This window comes from Homarus americanus, unplaced genomic scaffold (genome assembly GCF_018991925.1).
Source record: "Homarus americanus isolate GMGI-L3 unplaced genomic scaffold, GMGI_Hamer_2.0 scaffold32583, whole genome shotgun sequence".
NCBI classification, from domain to species: domain Eukaryota; kingdom Metazoa; phylum Arthropoda; class Malacostraca; order Decapoda; family Nephropidae; genus Homarus; species Homarus americanus.
The window spans coordinates 25,929,415-25,954,307 of record NW_024713129.1 but is presented as its reverse complement, the minus strand read 5'-3'; the positions used below and the strand labels follow the sequence as shown (position 1 = coordinate 25,954,307).

At 40.0% G+C, this 24,893-nt stretch overlaps 1 protein-coding gene across 1 annotated transcript in view; it reads left to right on the top strand.

Moving 5' to 3' along the window:
* The window catches only part of LOC121869641 (probable cytosolic oligopeptidase A), a 196,242-nt gene that overhangs the window by 5,726 nt on the left and 165,623 nt on the right, over positions 1-24,893 (top strand). The window contains exons 2-4 of the mRNA XM_042371157.1: positions 7,296-7,459; positions 18,322-18,530; positions 23,241-23,414. Coding sequence (XP_042227091.1) covers positions 7,296-7,459; positions 18,322-18,530; positions 23,241-23,414 — 547 coding nt within the window. The remainder of the gene's footprint in view (positions 1-7,295; positions 7,460-18,321; positions 18,531-23,240; positions 23,415-24,893) is intronic.

Sequence of the window (24,893 nt, the reverse complement as noted above, 5' to 3'; positions counted from 1 at the left end):
TTCAGGGGCTCAGCAAGCTTGTTGCACAACTCTCTTAGCACTTTGGGATGCTCCATGTCAGGGCTGAGACTCTTATGAACCTTTAGCTTTGACAGTTTATTTCCTATAACCTCTTATGTGAACACAATGTAGGTCTGTGCTGTGTCGAGCTGTCTGTCCTCAAACGCAGGTAGGTTAATCGCATCCTCTTTTGTGAACACCGAGGAAAAGAAGCTGTTCAGTGCCTCAGCTTTGTCCTGGTCAGAATCTGCATAACTACCATCTTCAAACCTCAGGTCTGATACTCCTTCTCGCATTTTTAATTTTGACTTTGTATAGCGGTAAAACGTCTTTGGGTTTGACTTGAACTTGCTTGCAACCAGCCTCTGGAACTCCTTTTTAGCCCTTCTATACTGACTTTGCTTGGTTCCTGGCTCTTGCATACCACCTCCTGTGCTGCTCATCATTTGACCTAAACCATGCCTTGACTTTCTGGGTTTTCATCTTACCTTTGTCGACCGCCGCATGGTTCATATGTAGGAGTCCCCTTTAATTCCTAGAGGCATGGGTTTGGGTATACAGAATACAGTATTTATCTATCAAATGGTTCACTTTACTAGTTATGATATTCAGCATAATGTCTGTGTTCTTATGCTTTAGTGATTCAGGCCAGCGGATACCCCTCCTCTCCTCCTTCATCTCGTCATAATTTCCCTTATAGTATTTGCACTTTGGCCTGGTTTTGTCGTGAACTAAGTAGTAACAGTTAAATCTGAATGACATTGCATGGTGACAGGTGCCAACTGGGGCTAGATGTTCCAGTTTGGCCACCATACCCTCCTCGTTTGTTATGATGAGGTCCAGTGGCTTGGGTATTTCCTCCCCTCTGTAATGTGTCAGGTCTTTTAACACATTGGAACAGAAAATTATCTCAGAGTTTCTACAAAAAGAGTAGCGGGGTTATTTAAGTAATTTGCTGTCAACTTGTTCTCCAGTTGACATTGCCATAGATAAAGTCCTCCATGATAGGAGGTGGCTAGGGTTGAGCATCGCTGCGTTGTCTATTAAGGCTCTTAAGTTCCTTTGATTTAGTGGGCTACAGTTTGGGGATCTGTAGATACACCTTACAATAAGTAAGTCTCTCCCCTTTAATTTAATTTTACACCACTTGGATTCTTCAAAAACATCCTCTCCTTGTACCCTTGCCTGGCTGGCTCCAAGGTCTTTCCAAGCATAGATAACCACACCCCTCTTGCAAGTTTCTTGAGAAAGGTTCGTAAATGAGTCATATCCAGCAATACTAAACTCACATTCCTTTGGGTCGATTCTCCTGTTCTTGTACAACAGTTCTACAACTCTGTATTTTGCAGAGTGTGGTTAGAAATGTCATTGTTCTCCCTGGCGCTCGCCTCCTCCTGGATGGGAGGTAGAGCTGGTGGGGGGTGTACCGCTGTCCCCTGGCTCTGTGTCGGCGCTCATGATTCCACTACCCTCCCCCCTGGATATAACCCATGTACACCCGTCCCCGTTCCTCCTCGACTCCCCCCTCCTCTGCTTCAAGCCCTGCAGGAGCTTCTTGTGCTGTTTCCTCTGCATTACTGTGCGAACTGGGTGAATAAATACACACCGAAATGCCTCGCTCCTTGCTAAGTTTTTTGCCTGCTGAATAACCTCCCATTTCTTCTCCTCACTCACTAGTCACAATTAGTGGTTTTGACAATTCTAAGACACTATTCATCAATGGTATTTCTTTTGCAAATAACATATAAGCAAGATATTTAAAATTTTATTTTGCAGTCATACGCCGGTTAACGTCCTAGATACGTTCTTGGAAATGTGACGTTAACCGAAATGGACATTGTCCGATCATCACATAAACTTTGTATTTATACTTATGTGTATGTGGAATACTATGTACGTACATATACAGTACACCTTTACTCTTAAATCACTACTGTAATGTGATACAGGTGATTAATTTTTATCTCTTGTGCAAAATACATGACGTTTATATTAAAATTATTCACTGTTTTACAAGGGTTCCAGCAATGCTGGGCAGATGGGGGAGAGGGAGGGACGGAGAGAGCGAGCGAGAGAGGGAGGGGGGAGGTGAGATAGTACGTTTGACAGTTGGCACCCAGGTCTAACGCGTGTTTATTTATCAGTTCTTAAGTGACTAAGCTTCTCTCTTATAAAAAGCCAGTGAAATGACCTGGGTGAATATAATTTACATTGCTGGGATTCTTGTAAGATAGTGATTAATTTGAATATAAACATGCTATAATTTGCACTAGACATAACAACTTTAGTACCATAATCAAATTAGTACATGTACGTACACTCCAGCTTTGCACTAAGGTCATTTATTTCTTTTACGTTTCTTTTAGTTTGGTGTGTGCATGTAAATGGATGAAAATAAATGAAGAAATTTATGTAAATCTACCCAAAAATACAGTTGAAAAACTTTATATTATAAAATGTACACTAATGTACTACAATTTTTATCTCGAGCAAAATATATAACGTTTATATTCAAATTAATCGCTGTCTTGTAAGGATTTCAGCAATGCAAATTATATTCTCCTATAGTCTGAGATATTATATAAAAAACTTAAGGCCTAAAACCCCCCACGCGAGGGACCGTGGGGGGGGGTGAGGCGATATGATTTGACAGTTGGCGCTGAAGGCCTGCGTGTTTATTTATCATTCCTTAAGAGTGACTAAGCTCTTCTCATAATTTTCCACCCAGACGACCTGGGTGAATATAACTTACATTGCTGGGATTCTTGTAAGATAGTGATTTATTTGAATACCTGTATAAACAAGCTATATTTGCAATAGACATAACAATTTTAGTACCGTAATCATTTAGTACATGTACAATACAGGTTTGCACTTAGGCCCATTGTTAACCGAGGGACCCCTGTATTGCAGTGTACTTGTACTGTACAATATTGACTAAATTCACTAGATAACGTACACAACTAATGGTTGGTAAAACTTGTCAAGTAAGTGAGTCTGATTACAGCAAATGTGTTATTGTCAATTTGTAGGTGAAAGATTTTATCCTCAATAGATGTAGGTTAACATTACACCTGGAGGCAATTGCTTACGAAAGCCTAAGGAAGGATGTTCCTTTAACACATAATATCTGGCCAGTTTGGGAAGGATCATCGTGTCTCCGTCAGGGGGTCGTGGAGTGATGGTCCAGCAGGCGTCACGGAAGTGTTTTTTGGGGGGGGGGCACGGACGTATATCGATCAGACGTTGTTCAGTTGGACATTAACCGGCGCATGACTGTATATGAAAATTTACCTTTCAGTTGTTGCCACTCATGAATTTTATAGTTGTAATCAGTAATTTTGACAATTCTAAGACACTTTTCTTCAATAGCATTTCTGGCGCAAATTACGCTTAAGCGAGATATTTAACATTTTATTATGTATGTACAGTACAGTACGTATGTGGTGGTACACACCCAGAACATCAAATGACTGTGGAGCTCCCTTGGTTAGGTTAGATTCAAAACTTTTTCTGATGGGGTTTTGTATCTCTGGAGGATATTATAATCATTTTGGTCATGCAGCAAATTTAGGGTTAGGTTAAGTTAGGTTGAAATTATATTTCCAATGGTTTTTTATGTGTTTTGAATGATTCTGACCTTCGAAAAATATGCGCATGACTGAAATGATAATTTTACCCTCTGGGGACCCAGTTTTTAATTTCATTCATCCATCCTAGTCTCTGCCTTCCCCTTGTTGTTCTACCCACAACTTTGCCCATTAATATTTCTGCTATTATTCCCCCACCCCTAATTATATCACCAAAGTATCTCATTTTCTTTTTCTGTACGTTTCAAGTATTTCTCTTGAAGTTTTTGTTAATCTTAGTACATTTTTTTACATTTAGTGATTACTGTACATGTACACATACATGGGTCGATAATTTTTTATTGTATTTTGGTAGGAGAGGGGAAAGTGCTGTGATAAGTCTGAATATGGGATAACTCGGCTAGGCCAGAGCCCCATATGTACCGAGTTATCGAGGGTTTACTGTATACAGGGTATCTGTATAGCTATTTTTCGTCTTCTAAGAAACATGATAAAAAATACACAAAATATGTTCACAACCTCCAAGCTGAAAATTGTGTCTGCCAACTTTTTAAGTACTTTACACTGTCAGAAGTAGAATTTTATGAGCTTTCTAAAGCAGTATTCAGATTTCTGGTTTGACCAATAGTTTTTGAGAAAATAGCAAAAAAAAAGTCTCAAATGGTAATTATGTTTGTTTTCGATTATTTGTGTGGCTATGTTTTATATTGTCACTATAATGAGGTTGTATAGCCTGATACAGTAATGGCTTTTGAAAACTAAACACTTTCCCTGTAAATATGAAAAAAATATTACATTACTTTTCAAACACTAAAAGGAAATTATTTCAGGGAGTTGGGTAAGAACTGTAATCCAGGAGTTCTCGGAATTTCCAGAAAATGTGCCTGATTTTCATCTCTCAAACCCGGAAAAGATCTCACCCATCTCCGGAATTTTCCGGGTACCTGGAAAATTTTCTCGGAATTTTACGGAAAATTCTGGCTTTGGGAACAATTTTCCGAGAAAATTTCAATTCCGGCTATCGGTGAGTTCCGGGTTTGAGGGATTCTGGCTAACGGAGATATTACTGTAACTCACGTTCTATTCTAAATTTTATTCTCCCGGTAAGTTAAGTTTGTTTGAGGAGGAAGTATTTAGGCAAATATTCATTTTATTTCTTAGAGGGAATTTAATAAACAAAATAGGTTTTCTTTATTTTTTATGGTAATTTGAATGAATATGACCTTTATTTCCATGGGAAATGCATATACAGGTACAAAGATATACAACCATGAATTTTACAAAGTGGGCAGGGCTTGGAAGATGAGGGAAAATTTTGGGTTAAAACACATCAAAACACTAAACCTTATCTAATCTAATCTTATTTAACAGGTGGTGAAACAAAAATGATTCTCCTTTTTTTTGTGTTTTCAGTGATTTGTTGGCGAGTCTCTTGTTTTTGGTGTTAAGGTCATGAGGGAGTCCTAATGCGACTGAATACCTCTTGATAAAATTTTTGCACATTTATAAATCTCCTCGGAAATTTGAACTGTCCTCTGATACCCCACATTTTCCCTCGTCCTCAAAGCTCTGCCTGCTTTGGAAGAAATTATTGTCGTTGTTAGAGTAATGAGGTCATATCTCCATAAATAAGCATTTTTCACATTCACTCATCGTAGGCGGGTGTAATGGTGCATTGTCAAGGATCAGGAGAAACTTGTTGGCAATGTTCTGCTTCTCGGCATACTCCTTGAAGTGCTTGGAGAGGTAACCAACCATATAACTGGCACAACACCATCATAACCCAGGCCTTCTTGTTGGAGCGCCAGATGACTGGGATGTGTTCCTTAAAAGCTCTAGGGTTCTTGGAATGATACACCAGCATGGGAGTCAACTTAAGGTCCCCCTTAGCATTGCCTCCAAGCAGCAAAGTAAGACACTCCTTGGCTGCCTTGAAGCCTGGTGCAGTCTTCTCCTCGACCAAGAAGGTCCTTGATGTCATCTTCTTCCAAAACAGGCCTGTCTTGTCGAAGTTCAGGACCTGCTTGGCGGTGCATCCTCCTTCCTCCACTTTAGCCTTCAGGAGTGCTGGGAAGGCATTAGTACTCATGATGTCAGCACTGGCTGCCTCACCACCCAGATGAAGGTTGTGGAGATTGGCACACCTCTTGAACTGCTGAAACCACCCAGGACTTGCCTTGAAAGGGGCATCACCTCCTCTGCTCTCACTGCTCTCTGCCTTCAACATCACCCAGCTGTTGCTGGCCTTCACCATGATGATCACTGGAGAGAGGCAAGTGGTGTCGAGTCTGGTCCTGAATCCAATCTTGGAGTAGCCTCTCCATCCTATCCGTGATTGGTTTTTACGCTTCCTTAGTAATCTAGAAGTGGAAACTGAGGTAACATTCTCCTCCACAGTCTTCATTTCTGGTGCCTTTTTGATGATGGTAGACTGGACCAGACCAAGTGCTCTAGCAATAGAGTATGCTCCTTCACCCATCTCATGCTCCTTCACAATGTCAAGCTTCACCTTCAGAGAGACAGTTTTCCTGGGTGTTTTGGCCTTTGCCAATGCAGGGGCCTCAGCAACACACTTGCTAACCATTTTCACTAACTGTACAGGTACTACAGGTAGTACAGGTACCTGTATCACTTCACAGTCACAAAAACCGAGTGAAAATATTGCTGTAATGTACAGTATTAACCTGTAGTGTACTGTACTCCAATGTATCTGCACTATTTCTCACTTCACAGTCACATTAACTGAGCAAAAATAATACTCCCTGTACTCTAATTTACAGTATTAACCTGTCGTGTATACCTAACTGGAAGAAAAAACCAGGGATGACAGCGTAAGAATAATGACATCGGTCAACACGCACAGAACACATGTTCACGAAAACAGTCGACACACTTTACAATCACAAAAATACAGAAAATATAATTTCACATTCACCATAACACAGTTCAATCTAAATGTTAGTGCTGTCCTCTCACTATATAAAAAAAACCTATGATGCGGTGATGGGTTTATGATTGACAAAGAACCAAACACTGGGCTGTAGTATGTGGGATGGCCGTATGGCGGTGCGTGGGTAGGTAGGTTTACAAGTGAAGGTAGAGGTGCATCATGCAAAGGGTTAAATATTGTTTCCTTATAAAATGTGACTGACTTGACATTGAAAAATATAACTTGCATTGCTGGAATCCTTGCAAGACAGTAATTAATTTGAGTATACACAACCCATAGTTTGCACTTGAGAAAACAATCTGGCTTATGGATATCACTAAAGCTAGTTGTTTTCATCGTATATAACGAGATGGTGTTAATTTATAACCATTGTTAAAGTGTAATATCGCATCTCGGGATATCGTTTCTTGAGGTTTACCTGTACAGTAATATGGCAGTATCCATTACTTCAGGAGTTACCAGTTTTACCAAATATCAGTGATGCTTGTGATTTTATGCCTACCCATTAAATAGAAGATTTCCCTCACTGCTTACCTCAAGAATAAAGCAAATCACTTCAATGTATAGCACTTTTCTTACTCAGGTTTTTTGTTCCTATGTTTTCTCATCAAGAAATACTCAAGCAAAGATGGTGCATGCTGATTACCATCTTTCTTTACTGGAACATCAGGAGTTCTGAGTGTTAATACAAGTTCTTACATACCAGTATGTATTGTCTTTTGAAGTGTGTTAAAATATATTGAATGTATTTACAGGCTTCCAGAAAATCCAGTAGACACTCCAGAGGACAATGTGTTGCTCCGTACAGATGGGTTACCTCAATTTGATCAACTCACACCTGAAAAATGTTGGTCTGGGATTGGCAAGCTCGCTTTAGAGTATGAATCCAGAGTCTGGGCTGTCGAAGAGAAGGCACGGAGTAAGTATGAGTGTAACTATCATTAATATTCTTGGTTCAGTTGACTTCATAATTTTTTTTATGCAGTATACAGTAGACGATCATTTTACCGTGCTTGAGGGGTGGTTTACTTGCACGGTTAAGCCATAAGCATGGTTGGGGTCCCTCCAGGAGAAAAAATTGTGATAACGAGCTTCTAACAACTACAGTCCCTCCTCGACTTACGACATACTGTATTCGACTTACGACAACCTGGATATACGACGGCCATGGTTGTATAAAATATTTTTCACATTACGTATTTTGGAGTCCCGACTTTAGTGATTGTGCAGTGTACTGACAAAATTTTTGTTTGTAATTCCCTTTAAAATGGCCTTTTCGACTTACGACCAATTCGATTTACGACCTGGTCATCGGGACGGAACCCCTTCGTAAGTCGAGGAGACTGTACATGCGAGGGTTGTGTATCATCACCACTATCATTATATTCCTGCTTGTTTAGTGGCCTACTATACAGTCAACACTCGCTTTACGCGGTCCCACATTCCTCGTTTCCATGTTTACGCGGTACCCTGCCGAAACCGGAATGCTCACATTCCGCGGTGCGTGTACCCCTTTACGCGGAGAGCGGCTGGCGAGCCGCGCCATTTTTTGATCCAAACCTCCCGCCATCTCTCCTGCCCTCTCCCGCCATCCGCCATGTAGTGTAAGCGGCGCGAGCAGGGTGCGCACAAGGTCGCCCAGTCATCAAAACATTACCGAGTTCTTCACCCGCCACCCACCACAGCCGGCCCAAGTCAGTGATAGTGATAATTATAGTGAGGATATGGACTTATATGGACTTTGAGGGGTTTGACAAAGAGGCCCTGCAAGCCTCTGTGGTGGATAGTGATACAATTGATACAAGTGATACAGGTGAGGGCCAATAATCTGCCCTCTGCCTCGGAACCAACCCCCCATCCCCATGTGCCCAGCCATCTTTTCTACTAATGTAAGTGTTAAAAAACCTAATATTATTGATATTTCTCTTAAATATTAATTGTGTGTGCATACCATCATAAAATTAAGAAGTTATTTTTACTACAACGTAGGTATTGTGTCTGAAAAAGTGGAGTTTGGGGGTCGGCCCGGTCTCTATTTCAATTAATCTCATATGTTATGTTGTTCACTCTACGCGTTTCTCACTTTACGTGGTACCCTGTGGGTTGAATTAACCGCGTAAAGTGAGGGTTCACTGTATTACCTTTCAGGCATATACAGGTAACTCAATAAATATCTATCTGACGGGGTGTGGAGTGGTGGTGGTAATATCTTTGCTGGCGGAGTTCATGAGCTGCGTGGCTGGGTCATTTGTGCCCAATTACCCTGCTTACAAATATTTACACCAATTGATACACTTTGAATTTGGTACTGTATTTTATTATAATAAATACAAGCATTTATTTTTTTCATGTTTGTATGTTTTAAAATACCAAAATTCAGTAGCTGCATCACATGCCATAAATATTTATGCATGAGCAAAGTAAATTTCTCCAATCACAGTCCGTGCAACTGACCACTCATTGCAAAGTTGCCACGTTTTTTTATTTAACTTGCAATATATCTACCAAGTAACTTAATAAAGTACAGTGGGCCCTCGGTTAATGAACGGTTCGGTTAACGAAATTTCGGTTAACGAATTACCTTCCATATGAATCTTCAATTCGGTTAACAAACATTCATTTCCAGTGGAGTAAATATCAAGAAAGTTGTGTTCTTGAATATTTTTGCATTTTTTATATTAAAATTATTCGTAATTTTAATATTTATTTAACAGATTGATAATATATGCAGTGCAGTATAGTCTGGATTTACGCTGTCAATTGAACCCGTGGAAGTCCGCGTAAAACGAGAAACGCGTAAACGAAATAATAGAACATATGGGATTAATTGAAATAGAGACTGGGCCGACCCCAGACTACCCTTTTTCCGACACAATACATACGTTGTAGTAAAAGTAACATCTTAATTTTATGATGGTATGCACACACAATTAATATTTAAGAGAAATACAGTCGCCGGTTAATGTCCATTCAAATAATGGACTCGACTCCCGCTCCCCTCCTCTTCCCATGCTCGCTGGCTCCCTCCCTACCCACCACCTTCCCGAGAAATGTTTTGGGAAAAAGACTAGGCTTTTAGGTTTAGTAATAAATAATACCTCAGACTATAGTTAGGAGAATATAATTTACATTGCTGGATTCCTTGCAAGACAGCGAATACTTTGAATATAAACTTCATATATTTTGCACAAAAGATAAAATTTTTGCTCTCTCTAATAAAATTCTTAAATTAGATCTAAAATTTGTATGTCTAATGCAAATTAGCTTGTTTATATTCAAATTAATCACTATCTTATAAGAATTCCAGCAATGTAAATTATATTCTGGCTGGGTAATTTCTATGAATTTTATGAGCTAAAAACAAATATCTCAAGTAAATAAACAAATTATACTTCACCCAGACACAATACGTTATGCACGTTGTAGTAAAAATAACATCTTAATTTTATGATGGTATGCACACACAATTAATATTTAAGAGAAATATCAATAATATTAGGATTTTAACATTTACGTTAGTAGAAGAGATGGCTGGGCATATGGGGATGGGGGGTTGGTTCCGAGGCAGAGGGCAGATTATTGGCCCTCACCTGTTTCACTTGTATCACTATCCACCACAGAGACTAGCAGGGCCTCTTTGTCAAACCCCTCAAAGTCCATATCCTCACTATCACTGACTTGGGCTGGCTGTGGTGGGTGACGGTTGAAGAACTCGGTAATGTTTTGTTGACTGGGCAACCTAGTGCACACCCTGCCCGCGTAAATAATGGAATGAACCGCGTAACTAATAATTGCCGGTCTGGCCAGGTGCCGCGTAAATTAACAAACGCGTAAAGGAAATCCGCATAAATCCAGACTATACTGTACAGGGAACTAGCTTTTTGTGCGCCCATCAGCAGCTTGACTCAGCCACAAGGCGTCATTGGGCTTTGTTGACAGTGGAGTGAACATCTACAGGTATTTTGTTTGTGTCTTGAATATTTTCGCATTTTTCATTAAAATTATTGGGTCATTCTGAAATTTAGTTAACATATTGATAATATATAGCGCAGTGCAGTGTTGATATAAATAAAATAATCTTGAATTACACCTACTAGTGAAATTAAAATTGTATTGGTGAAATGACGGCATCAAGCATGGGTTCCCCAGAAAGGTAATTTCTCCTCCATCCCCACTTCCTTCTCTTCTCCCTTCTCCACCCCATTTCTAATTCTAATCATCATCATCATCAACCAGGAACCTTCTACATACACATTACAAAAATGTAATGGTAATAATAATTATAATAATAATTATTCATAGTAAATAAAATTTTTAATTAAAATACTGTACACCAAAATAAAATAATAATGATAATAATAATACCGGGTAATAGTAATAATAAAATATAATAATAAAATTATTAATAATAATAATAACAATAATACTGTAATAAAATAATAATAATAATAATAAAGAAATACAAGAATGAAAAAAAAATCAAAAGTGAGAAATGCGACCAAGACCTATGAATTATTATTACAGTATTATTATTATTATTATTATTATTATTATTATTATTATTATTATTATTATTATTATTATTATTATTATTATTATTATTATTATTATTTCCCTAGGCCCCGATGTGGGTCAGTGATCTATGCCTGGGTGAACTTATAGAAACAAAAAACTAACCATTCTGAAAACCGAAAAATTTCGAAATCTGAAATGCCTCTGGCCCCAAGGATTTCGGAAAAGGGATTGTCAACCTGTAGATGATAAAAGTGATACATGTGTGAGTAATATTAATTTACCAAGCCAACCTATACAAAGTAATCTATCACCGTATATTAAAGTGTGTGGGGTTGTGGATTGAACAGCTGACTCACCCTCTGCGTGGTTGTGTGGGTGACTCAAGGTCGAATCTAGGAATTACTGTATACATACAGTATTTTTAATTATAAAATTGTACACATTTTGAGTTTCGTTAGATAGATAGATTTATTGAATGAAATTAAAATAAAATTTTCACATTGGTTCAACATGTTTTGTTTAGTGGTAATGCACGTAACTCGCCAATATATTAAGGGTTTTAGCCTCGGCTTGGACACACATGAGAAGGGTGTTATACAGTCATCCCTTGGTTATCGCGATTTTCGTTATCACGCCTCCATCAAAATCTGCACACCTGCTGTTATAGCGCATTTTTCAAGCCAAGAATTTCGTTATCACGCAGTTGCCTCCAGGTGTATTGTTACCCCCTTGCTTCACCTACATCTATTGAGAATAAATTCTTTCACCTACAAATTGACAATAACACATTTGCTGTAATCAGACATATCTAAGTTGCCTCAACAATTGCAACACCAGTTGCAATTTCAAATTCTGTGTCATTACTAAGGAATAACGAAGTCTCGGGTGCACTCTATGATTGAGAGAAAACGGAGGACTCAGGCGTCCTGAAGCGATGAGAAAACGGACTCCTCAGACGGGGGACTCAAATAAAGAAAGCATAGCTACATGTTTTGTGGACTACAGTATTAAGCGTACCCTTTTCATCACTTTGTAATAACCCTAGCCATGCCTATGTGTGTTTCTGATACTTACCATAACATTATCTATATCTTTAGTGGGTCTAAATGGTCGTCAAATGGGAAAATTGGGGTTGGGTCTTTGGTGCCTGGAACCAATTAGAATAAATCCCATAGGTTCTGTACTTTTGTTATCGCGTTTTTCATTATCATGCACTCCTCGCGGTCCCAATTAGACATGATAACCAAGGGATGACTGTATAGGTTGGCTTGGTAAATTAATATTACTCACACATGTATCACTTTTATCATCTATTATGTTTTTTTATTTTTAGTCACACTACAGTACAGTGGTCCCTCGGTTAACGAACACAATTCGTTCCAGAGGTTCGTTCGTTAACCGAAAATTTTGTTAACCGAATCCATTGTTTCAATGGAATATTGGGTAATTGGTTCCAACTCACCGAAAAGTACATACAAAGTAAAAAAAAAAAGCAGTAAAGTACACTTACAGGTACTTTGAGGTGTGTATGTAGAAGGTTCCTGGTTGATGACGATGATGAGAATTAGAAGTGGGGTGGAGGAGAAGGGAGAAGAGAAGGAAGTGGGGATGGAGGAGAAATCACCTTTCAGGGGAACCCATGCTTGATGCCGTCATTTCACCAATAAAATTTTAAGTGGATATACAGTAGCTTCCTAACAATGTTGTTTATTACCTTTGAGTGATACATGGTGGCTAGATTTGCTTACTCTTGATTTAAAGGAATCCAATATAACGAACTCTTTATTTAGATGATGGCATTTTTATTTATTTATTTTTTTTCACTCGATTTTAATGAATTAGTTCTCTAATTCAAGATTAATTCTGTTAATACGTTCACACCTAAGGAGGCACCTCAGACACATGATACAGTAAAACCTACTTCAGCCGACGACAAATATACTAAATATATAAAAACAATAAATAATGATATAAAGCAATTACCGGAAAATCTGAGAAAATGGTGAGAAAATCACTCCAAACCTTTCTGCTCTGGGCCTATGGGCAAAGGATCCCAGCACCATGTCAGATGTACCTTCATATGGTTGGTGCGTGGGTGGGAAAAGTAAGGTGACATGCCAAGACACTTACACAGCACACACGTCAACAGCACTACTAAACTAGTATTGTCTTATAACATTTTACTTTATAATTTCTATTTTAAAATTAATTTATACATAATGACTCGATTTGGCTACTTTTGCACTTAGACAACTCATCAGTGAACAACAACCACAACGCATAAATTATCACAGCCTGTACTCAAATGTACTAAGTTAATTACTAAAATTATTATGTCTATTGCAAAATGTGGAATGTTTATACTCAAATTAATTGCCATCTTGCCAGAATTCCAGAATTGCAAATTATATTCTGCTAAGTCAAGTCAGTGACATTTTATAAGGAAGCAACTTAAACTCCCTGTCTTTTATAATCCTTGAGTCCCTCCTGACCCCTCAACTGATAACTGTGCATTGGTCCTAGCTCTCAACACCCTCCCCCCTCTTCCCAGCCAGCAGGGGAGGCAGATGATGGTGGGTGATGAGGATTAATGGGGTGAAGAGGATTTTAGGCTTAAAGTTTTTCGCTTATAAAATGTCACAGACATGACTTAGCAGAATATAACTTGCATTACTGGAATCGTTGCAATATAGTGATTAATTTGAGTTTAAACATCTCCTAGTTTGCACAAAAGATAAAAATTTGAGTCCTTTGGCTTAGTACATTTGAGTACAAAGTGAGTACAGTAATACTGTGCTTAAAATTATGGATTTTTCACAGGAAAAAGTCTGTATAAATAGCCCCAGTGGTCAGGATATGGTATCAAATGATAGAGTATTTAAAATAAATTCTTTGTTTAGTTCTGTATACGTATAGAGACTGGAGACTGGTAGAAACTGACCGTGCACCCCTAAAAAGGTTGTCTGTCTCTGTTATACTGACTGGGCAAAATATTTTTAATTTGTTATTTATTAATTTGTAAAGATGTTACTGTAATAATTTGAGCTTATTAACCCTCTCGTGCACGAGATAAGTTTTAAAATTTTCAATTCCAAAATCACATTTCTGAGGCCCACAGGACACACACATTCCAACACCACTTACACACCCCGAACAAGGGAATTAAAACAGAAAGCATGAGCAGTGAGGGTCGCACTATATGGCAAATTTGCATGTGTGTGACTGCGTGGTAGCGAGTTAAATAGCTGTCGAGCACTTGACAACACTTATTTCCACTCCCTCGCTTTAATTTCCCACACCTGCTTTCTCACTCCATATTTTAAAATGTGATGTCACATAATGTTAAAAGGATACTACTTTGCTCATTATACTCTTACTTATCACAATATCCCTAAAAGTACTTTAGGTTTTGTGTTTATTCAAGACATCTTCAGGTCATGAGACCCACTAATCTCCCACCCAAGAAAGGGTGACCTGATGTTCAATTAGAAGGTCAGTAATATGAGACAACTAATCCCCCACCCTACCTCCACCTGACATTGAATTCAGGTCAGGTCAGGTCTCCCCTCAAAATACTGTAGCTTTTGACTTTATTCAAGATATCTTCAGGTCATGAAACCCACTAATCTCCCACCCAAGAAAGATTGACCTGACAATCCATCCCTGTAAATTCAGTTGCCTCTGAAGATGTCTTGAATAAAGATGAAAGCTACAGTATTTTGAGGGGAGACCTGACCTGACCTGATGCAATGTCAGGTGGAGGTAGGGTGTATACTTAGTTGACTGAAAGCTCAATTTAGCGAAAATTTTGATTTGTCGAACAGGTGGCTCGAATTAGTTCATTAAATCGAGAAAATACTGTATATCTAGACAACTGATTAATGAATAACCAGGGAATATGTAGATGTATTATACACTACAAAATTATTTACTAACTGATGATAAATACACTGCAATGTTACTATATTTACTTACTGCTGATAAATACACTACAATATTATTTACTGATATACTGTACTGCAATATTATTTACTAACTGCTGATAAATACACTAGTACAATATTATTTACTAACTGATGATAAATACACTACTATATTATTTATTAAGTGCTGATAAATATAGTACAGTTCAATAAAATTTTCTCAGTACTTAAGACATGTTGTGGTAAGCATGAGAGAGAGTGCCGGTAAGGGAGCTTGGACGATCAGTTGTTAGCGCTTTGTAAACAAACGGCCGGAATTCTTTTTAAAGAAAGTTACCGGCTAATTATTTTATGATAATATTTTATCAGTTTGCTCCAAATGAACCTAAATAATTTGAGAATTAGGGTGAAATTGCATAAAGACGTGTCGAAGGGACACTGGGTAAAGGATTGGGTGAGAGCCATGCACCCTTGCTACAACCCGCCTGCTGCTACCAGATACACTCTCTTCTCCCACACACAATATACCTCAATCCTATCTCTATAGTACAGTACTGCACAGTATACAGTTTTCTCTTTATTCATTTGTAAAATTCTGTGATTACTTACATGCAACACTTTGCAGTATGTAACAATCATCTCAGTGAAAACAGGTGTTGACAACCAGACTTATGTCTGATTTTCAACCCAGAGAATTGTAGCTCTCATATTTTTTCATTGTTGATGTAATAGTGTTTTATTAATCTTGTTATGTGCTTAAAGACCTTAGTTGTTGAAGCACAGTAATAACATTATAAAAGCAACTGACTTTTTTTTTACGTACAGGCAGTACTCGATTTACGACGGGGTTAGGGACCCAAATCCAGGTCGTAAGTCGAAAATGCAAAAAAAATAATACATAGAAAATCTAAAATGAAATACAGTATAGTAAAAGTAATCAATAATGAAAAATGAATAAAGTGTTACTGTGCACTTACTGTACCTTTAATGTAGTCAGCTGAATACACACGGGGCCCCAATAATTTTTTAATTAAACATGGAGACTACATTAATTGGATGAAGCAGAGGAGGAGACAGGACTGGGTGGGTCATCAATGTCGCTTTCTTCAGACAGGCTAACATACCTGTTTGTTGGAGGTATTGGATCATCTTTAGGGAGTGAAGAGGCAGCACTGGTGGAGCATGAGGAGACAGCAATGGGGGACTTCTTAAAATATACCGAATGTCCAATTTAGACTGAACAGTTTGCCTTTTCCTTTCATTGTAAATCTCCCTGTAGCAAGCAAGTGCATCTTGGATCATTCTGTCAACTTTTGCAAAACGCTCAACATTTTGATCCATTTCGTCAAACATTTGCACCCCCTTATTAATAGTAGCAAATGCCTCTGCCATTTGTTTCTTCTGAGCACCACCAGAACTCTCACTTTTACGCTTGCCAGTCATTTTAAAGGGAATTAGATCCGAAAATATTTAAAATATTGTCAGTACACAGCGCTATCACTACCGACAACAACGACGGCCAAACACCAACTGAACGTGCTATGGCGTGGACGCTGTACACCACGAGGCGGCCCAGCCCACGCCACCTCTCATACGGGACGGAAATGTTTCGGTGCTGGAAAATGCGTACATAATTTGAAATTTTTTTGGTACAACTGAGGCGGTCGTATGTCTGGGTAGTCGTATGTCGAGTAGGTCGTAAGTCGAGGAGTACCTGTACTGTAGTCTAGATTTGCATTTTTGGGACTTAGCCGAGTTGTAACCGACTGTGTGATGCAACACCAACCATCGTGCTTGTTCGATAATAGAATGGCATCCAACGGTGATTTAAATGATTAAATTTAAGTTTAGTATAACTAAGTTTACCCCTGTACAGTAGTGTAATTAAGTTTGGTGTAATACAGTATTGTAGGAAAAGGTAAATGCCCAGGAAGGTTCAGTTGTTATTACACTATGCCCCCAAGTTTGCGGAATTTTACTTTGCTATTCTTGGTTATTTGCGGATGACACCCTGGATGTACCCAAGAATGTCTGTGGGCAGTTTTAAAGTTGCTGGCATTTTTGCTGCTGCTACAGGGAGCAATTCGTTCTAGAGACAGTAATTTCTTTTACCTGAATTGTAAATATGTGTGTGTGTGTGTAGACACACACACACACACACACACACACACACACACACACACACACACACACACTAAACACATACAAATATATAATAATTGGAAAATCCTCTCACAAATAATCAGAAACAAATTTATGAAAAATATGACAGTCTACCCTCAAGTCCGTGCTCTATCACAGTACTTTATTAATAGAGCACAGACTTGAGGGTAGACTGTCACATTTTTAATAAATTTGCTTATGATTATTTGTCAGAGGATTTTCCAATTATTATTTATTTGTATGTGTTTTGTGTGTGTGTGTGTGTGTGTATGTCTACACACATACACACACACACACACATATATATAATACTACAGGTACTCCTCGACTTACGACCTACTCCACTTACGACCACCCGGACATACGACTGCCGCTGTCGTATAAAACATTTTTCAAATTACCTATTTTCGAGCCCTGACGTTAGTGATCGCGCTGTGTACTGACAAAATTTTTGCTTGTAATTCCCTTTAAAATGGCTGACAAGCATAAAAGTGAGAGTTCTCGTGGTGCTGAGAAGAAAACGAGACACCATTTTAGATTTTCTATGTATTATTTTCGCATTTTTGACTTATGACCAATTCGACTTACGACCTGGTCGTCGGTCCCTAACCCCGCCGTAAGTCGAGGACTGACTGTACTGTATATGTAAAAGAAATAATTGTCCTAAGGGCAAACACATAAAGGGAATATACATTTCTTTGTACACAAGTAAAAAATTCCCCCCCCCCCCCAGCAAATGTTATTTTCGGGTTTGGCGATTTGCAGCCATTTTGTGAACCTAGCCCCCGCGAATTTGGGGGGGCCCCCTGTATTTAAGTTGTTATTTCTTTTAATATAGCTTGTATATTTAATTAATTTAGGTTTTGGTAAGATTTTAGACAACATTTTTGACAATAAGGGGTACCTATAAAGGTTATTACCTCTGAGTCAGACTTTTGGTTAAGTTGAACTGGCTTAATCTCTATATAGTCTGACTTAGGGAAGTTTTACTGTACTGTACTTGTAAAGAGTCATCCATTTTTCTAATGAGCTGTGTAGATCTGCACCCCAATCCATTCTACACCACTTTATGTTTTCCTTCATTTTGTCCTTTTGAATGTTTTCTCTCCTTATCGTTATTACTGGTACTACCAATTGAAAGGTTGTAAAGTATGAATTCATATGTTTTATTGTCTTGCAGATCCAAAGGAGCCAAAAACATTTGATAATATTGTAGGAGAGCTGGACCAGTTAGAGTCTCCGCTGAACACTGCTTGGAGTAATGTAAAAACTCTTTACACAGTTAAAAATCATGAAATGAATACCACTGCCTATCTTAAGATTCACGAGAGAGCAAGAAAAGCCCGAGTACACAAGTTTCAAAGTTTTCCAATCTATGAGGCATGCAAGGTAAGTTGATATTGAATTGTGAATTATTATACAGTATTTAGAATTGTATCCTCATCATTTTTGTAACCTTTTATCAGAACAGTGAAGCCCTTGTGTAGTATCTCCACATCAGGGTCATATGCTTCAACCCAGGCTTAAATCCCCAATGCTAATGATTCAACGTTTCCACCGTGAAGGATTCAAAGAGGCAGAAAATCCCTTCTCTATAGTTGATATCTTTAGGACATCAGGCCGCAGCCAGAAGACTGTTTCATTGCCTAGCCTAGTTGGCATTTTATGTTTATATTGTTCTTGTATACTGTATGCTCGCATTGCATTTTCACTTATTTTCATGCTATTTTATTATTATATTGACCTTAAGAAATGGAAATGGTAAGGCTTTGTAAAGTATTGAATGTCCCAGGAGGTGGAGGGTATCTCTGCCCCCCCCCCTCTACACACACACACATGCACACAAGAGGACCTCTCCTGACCAGCCTTCTCCACTCTCTCATGGAGAATATATGGGAAAGCAGGAAATCCCTCAAGCTCTTAAAGATGCCTCCATTGTCAATTTTTATAAGAACAAGGGAGACCGGTCAGACTGTGGCAACTACCGTGGGATCTCACTGCTGTTCGTAGCTGGCAAGATTATCGCCTGAGTCATCCTAAATATACTTCTTCCTGAGGAACAAAACTTCCTCCCAGAATCTTAATGTGGCTTTAGACCATCACGTGGCACCACTGACATGATCTTTGCTGCCCTCCAGATACAGTTAAACTGTAGAGAACAGCGTCGTGACCTTACATCGCTTTCATTGACCTAATCAAGGCCTTCTAGTCGGTCAACAGGGAAGCCGTCTGGTGGACACTCAGCCGTTTTGACTGCCCACCAAAATTCATCGCCATTGTCAGGCAACTCCACAATGGCATAAACGGAAGTGTTCTGCACAATGGCACCCAGTCTGGGTTCTTCCCCACCCAAACAGAGGTTAAACAAGGGTGTGTACTGGCACCAACTCTCTTATCCATTTTCTTGACTGCCTTCCTTACTCATGCCAGTGCCAATTTAGCCGGTGGGGTGGACATCGAGTACCGGATGAAGGGTCGTTTCAAAATAAGATGCCTCCAAGCAAGAGCAAAGGTGTTGGCAGCTTCCATTACCGAGCTTTAGTATGCAGACGACCTCACCCTTGTCATTCACACTGAGCAGGGCAGGGAGCCATCACAGGAGGAAACAGTGGATATCGCCTGGACACTGAATGATAGCAGTGAGTCAACTCAGTCTGAAAATGTAGTGCCCATAAATGCTGCTCCCACATTAGGAGATGTCCACGAGGTGAATGACAGACAGCCACCACATTGGAATGGCATATCAATGGAAAATGCAGATAAATGGGGTAAAGAAACCTACTCAGAAGTTGTCAGGTGGTCGCCAGCTAACCTCTTTGAACCACCCAAGTGTGCAGCCACCAAAGAAATGATCCAGGAGACGACTTGCCTCATATATAATCAATAACACTCACAACTCCCCCCCCCCCTGGCCCCATTAGCTCTTCAAATACTGGCCATAATACCCCATCTATGCTGTCAAAGGACACATGCAAGGTCTAAGTGCAAGAAAATGTGGCAGCAATGAATAGGAGATTGCCAATGTGGCATAAATGAGCCCTTGAAGATCTATGCAAAGCAAGAACACTGCAGGAGAGGCTAAAATTCATAGCAGACTGAAAGCAGAACACTGAGAATGTTGCCATAAAATTTGGTAACAAGATGAGTGAGGGAAAAGTGTCCTCGGTGGTAAGATCTCTCACAGAGGAATCTTCCGGTGGTGTTTTGCCAATAAACAGAGAGACATTACAGCAACTGAAGTAAAAACATCCACCCCGCAAGTGCAGAGAAAGACATCAGATTCCAGGGTGCCTATATCCCTCCAAATGCTGTCCTGTTCAAGAAAATAACAAGAGGGATGATATGGAAAAAGGTACTGAAAACTCAGGGAGGAGCTGGCCCTTCAGGCCTGGATGCAGATGGTTGGAGAGTCATCCTCAACACTAACAAGTATGGTGCTGTAGCAAGTGATCTCTGCAATGCCATCGCCGCCCTTGTAAGAAAGCTAGCAACCTCGTGCTGCCACCACCTCCATGCACTGACGGCCTGCCGCCTCATTCCCCTGGATAAAAATCCAGGATGTAGGCTTACAGGAGTAGGGGAAGTGCTGAGACGGATCAATGGAAAATGTATAAAGGAGGTGGTAAAAGATGGTGTCAGGGCAGCTGCAGGGAACCTGCAAGTATGTGCTGGCCACCAGACTGGAGGGGAAGCTGCCATTCACGCCATGAGAAAGATATTTGGGTGGTGGGGTTGTGAAGCATTATTCCTGGTTGACGCTTCCAATGCATTCAACATAGTTAACCACAAGGCTACACTGCACAACATCAAGATCAAGTGTCCAAGCTTTGCAATGTATGTTGAAAACACTTATAGGAACCCATCAGACCTCTATATAACAAGCTTCAAGGCCCTAAGAGGAGATGCCACCATACAGTCAAATGAGGGAACAACGCAGGGGGACCCTGCCGCCATGGCAATGTGCGCACTAGACCTATCCATGCTCCAACATACAATAAAGTATGAAACAACCGAGGTCAAACAAGTGGCTTACGCTGATGATCTAACAGGAGCAGGAAAAGTGGAGGACATCAAAAAGTGGTGGGACCTGGTGACATCACAAGGTTCACAAGTAAGGTACCACCCAAATGCCAGCAAGTCTTTCCTCATTGTGAAGCCAGAACACCATGAACGGGCAATGGAGGTGTTCAATGGAAGTGAGGTAGAAATAACAAAGGACGGCTAATGACATCTAGGTGTGGTAACTGGCACGAATGACTTCAAGACCGTGTACGTAACGGGAAAGGTTAAGGAGAGGGTGAAGGAAATCCAAGCTCTGTCTGATATTGCTATAACAGAGCCACCTGCGGCTTTTGCGGCACTCACCCATGGAGTCAAGCATCGCTGGAATTACCTAATGCACGCTATCCCTGATATCGGACCCCTCCTCCACCGTCTGGAAGAAGCCATCAAGGTCACATTTATCCCAACTCTAGTGAAAAACCTTTATTTAACCTCTGCAGAAAGGTCACTCATTGCACAACCACCGAGACCGGGATGAATGGGATTGACTAATCCAGTGGAACTTGCCACCACAGAACATCAGAACTCATTGTCAAGCTCACGGCAACCTTCACTGAGCAAATATTAGCTCAGAATACAGCATGTCAGGTGGATACCAACAAATTACACAAGATTCGATGGTCCTTTACGACAGAACGGCAGCACACCCAAAGTGATAAACTGCAAAAAACTACTGCAGCAATTTCCAAAGAACTGGAAAAAAATGGAGCTATAGCGCAGGAGGTGGGCGCCTCGTACTGGCCAACAATGTTACCGATAAGGGCAAAAGGCTTCATCCTTAATAAACAAGAATTCACAGATGCCATTGCTCTAAGGTATGGTTGGCCAGTAGGCGGTTTGCCCTCCCAATGCATGTGTTGCTCATCTTTTGACATTGACCATGCCATGGTATGCAAAAAAGAGGGCTTCGTATGCATGAGGCATGAAGAAGTAAGGGATCTCAGCAAATTTACTGAAGGAAATCTGTCACGGTTGAAATGCCCCTCCTTCCATTGGACTGTGAGAACCACTGTCACAAGACTTCAAACACATCCAATGAACCCCATGTGGATGTCATTGCTTGAGGATTCTAGGTGCGTGGACAGCGGGCCTTCTTTGACATAAGGATTTTCAATCACATGGCCTCATATCACCGTAACCTAGCTCTCAATGCTGCACAAAGGAGAAACGAGAATGGTAAGATCAGGGCATATGGGGAGAGAATTCTGAATGTTGATCAGGGCAGTTTCACACCTCTGGTGGGATGGGACCAAGTGCAAGATGTTTCTATGCCAGACTCGCGGAGGTGTTATCTGAACGGAAGCAGCCCAGAAGTTACGTTACAGCCTGGTTGAGATTTCAACTGTCCTCTCTGCTTAGGTCTGCATTGCTTTGACTCAGGGGAACGAGATCTTCGGCCCCAAAGCCGACAACGGCCGCAGGCATTGACTATGAGGCAACAGTCACTGACTGCTGCATAGATCTGCAGCTCAACTCAATCAACACAGCTAGGGTAGCTACTTTTCTATTAGGCTATTTAATTTTAGTGTAATAAAATGGCAGCGATGGTGTGGCTATTGGGGAAGCTGGAGGCCACATTAAAAAAAATATATATCTCTCTCTCTCTCTCTCTCTCTCTTTTTTTTTTTTTTTGCTGACCTTCACAATTAATTATAGAGGTTTGGAAATGAACTGCCAGGTCAGTGCACTCTAGTTGGTACTTGAACAGCAAGTAGAAAGTGATGATCATAAAGATTTGAATTTAACCATGTGTGTTATTGTACAGGCTTAGATAGGACAGCTTCTGAAGTTATTTTCTGGTACTGCTATCAACACTGCATAGTATTTCTGTTTTACACCATAACGATCTGTATACTGTACTCACTTACTTTCTCGTGGTAACAGTCTCTACTTGTCTGCTTTAGCTCCTCATTATTAATATTTGTTGGATGCTTTATGTACATTCCATGTGTACAAGGAGTAATTCCTTTCATATTCAGGATATTTAATAATAACCATATTAATGCAACCTTTGTAACATCTCATATTTATTTACAGGAAATATACGTCTCGGACAAAAACTTGAATGAGGCCCAGAGGCGAGTTGTACGTAAATTCCTCCTTGAAGCACGGCTTAATGGAATTGAACTTTCTCCTGACAAAGCTGCAATTTTTACAACAATGCTCACAAAGTTAGAGGGGGAAAAATCTGTCTTCAAGAAAAAAGTTATTGTAAGTAAATTTTTCATTAAATATATTATTGCTCATGTTAAATTTTCTTTTATAAGCTCATTTATTCACAGACTTGTGATAAATTACATTCATACTCCAAGGTGTTTTGACAAAATTCACGGCCCAGCTGTGGTGCTTGATCAAGTGGGAGCCACCTTGTTGTGGTGGGGGTCTTGTGAGTCCCGATGATTCTTTTCTCCTTGGGGGAGGGGAAGGGTTTCCCAAACTGGGTAGGTTACCTGGGAGGGTTCAGATAAAATGGCTCCTATCCTGCTTCTGGCTTTGACAACAGACTGGCTGAATTTCTGAGCTGGATTACTCTTCCATGTGTTTGCTGTGCTGGGAGACAGGAGTCCTTGAGATTGACCAATATTTTTGGTGTAAACAACGCTCCCAGTGCTTGGGGTCTTATTCTCTTTATACTGGGGGAGTCTGTAGCATGAGAGGGGACGTCCTCTCCTTTGTGGAGGAAGCTGGCCATCTACTCAATTTTTTAGTTTTATTTATTAACATTTAAATGGTTTTTACGAAAGTTCTAAGTTATTTATTATGTTATTTCTTTGCATTATTTGATTTTAAGCTTTTAAGCCCTTACTTTAATTCGGTGACCTATGACCTAAGCTGTTGCGTTGCCACAGTCAATCAATTGAGCAATACCACATGCTGCACCCAGTGGCCAGCAACACATCCCTTTGGTCCCTTATTCCAGCTAGACGGGTGACTTGGTTGGACCCAATCAAGTCAATTGGCTGGTACCAATGTGGCTAAGATCAACTAGGCTTCAGTGGCTCTGGCACTCCTTCGGTTCAGGAGCTGCTATTTTGGCCCCCTGGTGGTAACCCACGTATACTCCTCCAGTACCCCTGGGGTCATCACGGTCTTATCTCTAGCATTCACTTCCCCTTTATGGGATCCATGGTGGGTGGGGGTGAGTAGGGGTAGTGAAGCTTTTTTTTTTTTTTTTTATGGAAGAATCAAATGCCTTTGGCTGGCCAGATTATCCCCCTGACGATCCTGCACCCATGCCTGGACACTCCTCTGGATCATCAATTGCAACATTAGAGCCCTCTCAGGCTCTGGGTCCTGATAAATACCCTGTACCTAAATAAAAGAGTCGCAGGAGGCCCACTGGCCCTGGCACACTCCATGATGCTTCTGCCTGTGAGATCTTACCAGGTTAGGTCTCCTCCCTGGAGGAGAGTTTTCGATTCAGTACCCTTTCAGAGATATTTGGTGCCCCAGTCTCCTGTACTGTGCATGCTGCCTTGAACCAATATTGAGGGGTGGTATTCTCAAAGAGCTGCTCTGATACTCAGAGGAGAAACTTCTAGAAAAGCTCTGAGTCCAAAAGGTGGTAAAAGTTGACAGATTCTGCAAGATGTAAAATGGTGTTCTTACCCCTTCACCAACTCTCTTATTGACATTTGACTGCTTTGAACTTCCAGTATATATATATATATATATATATATATATATATA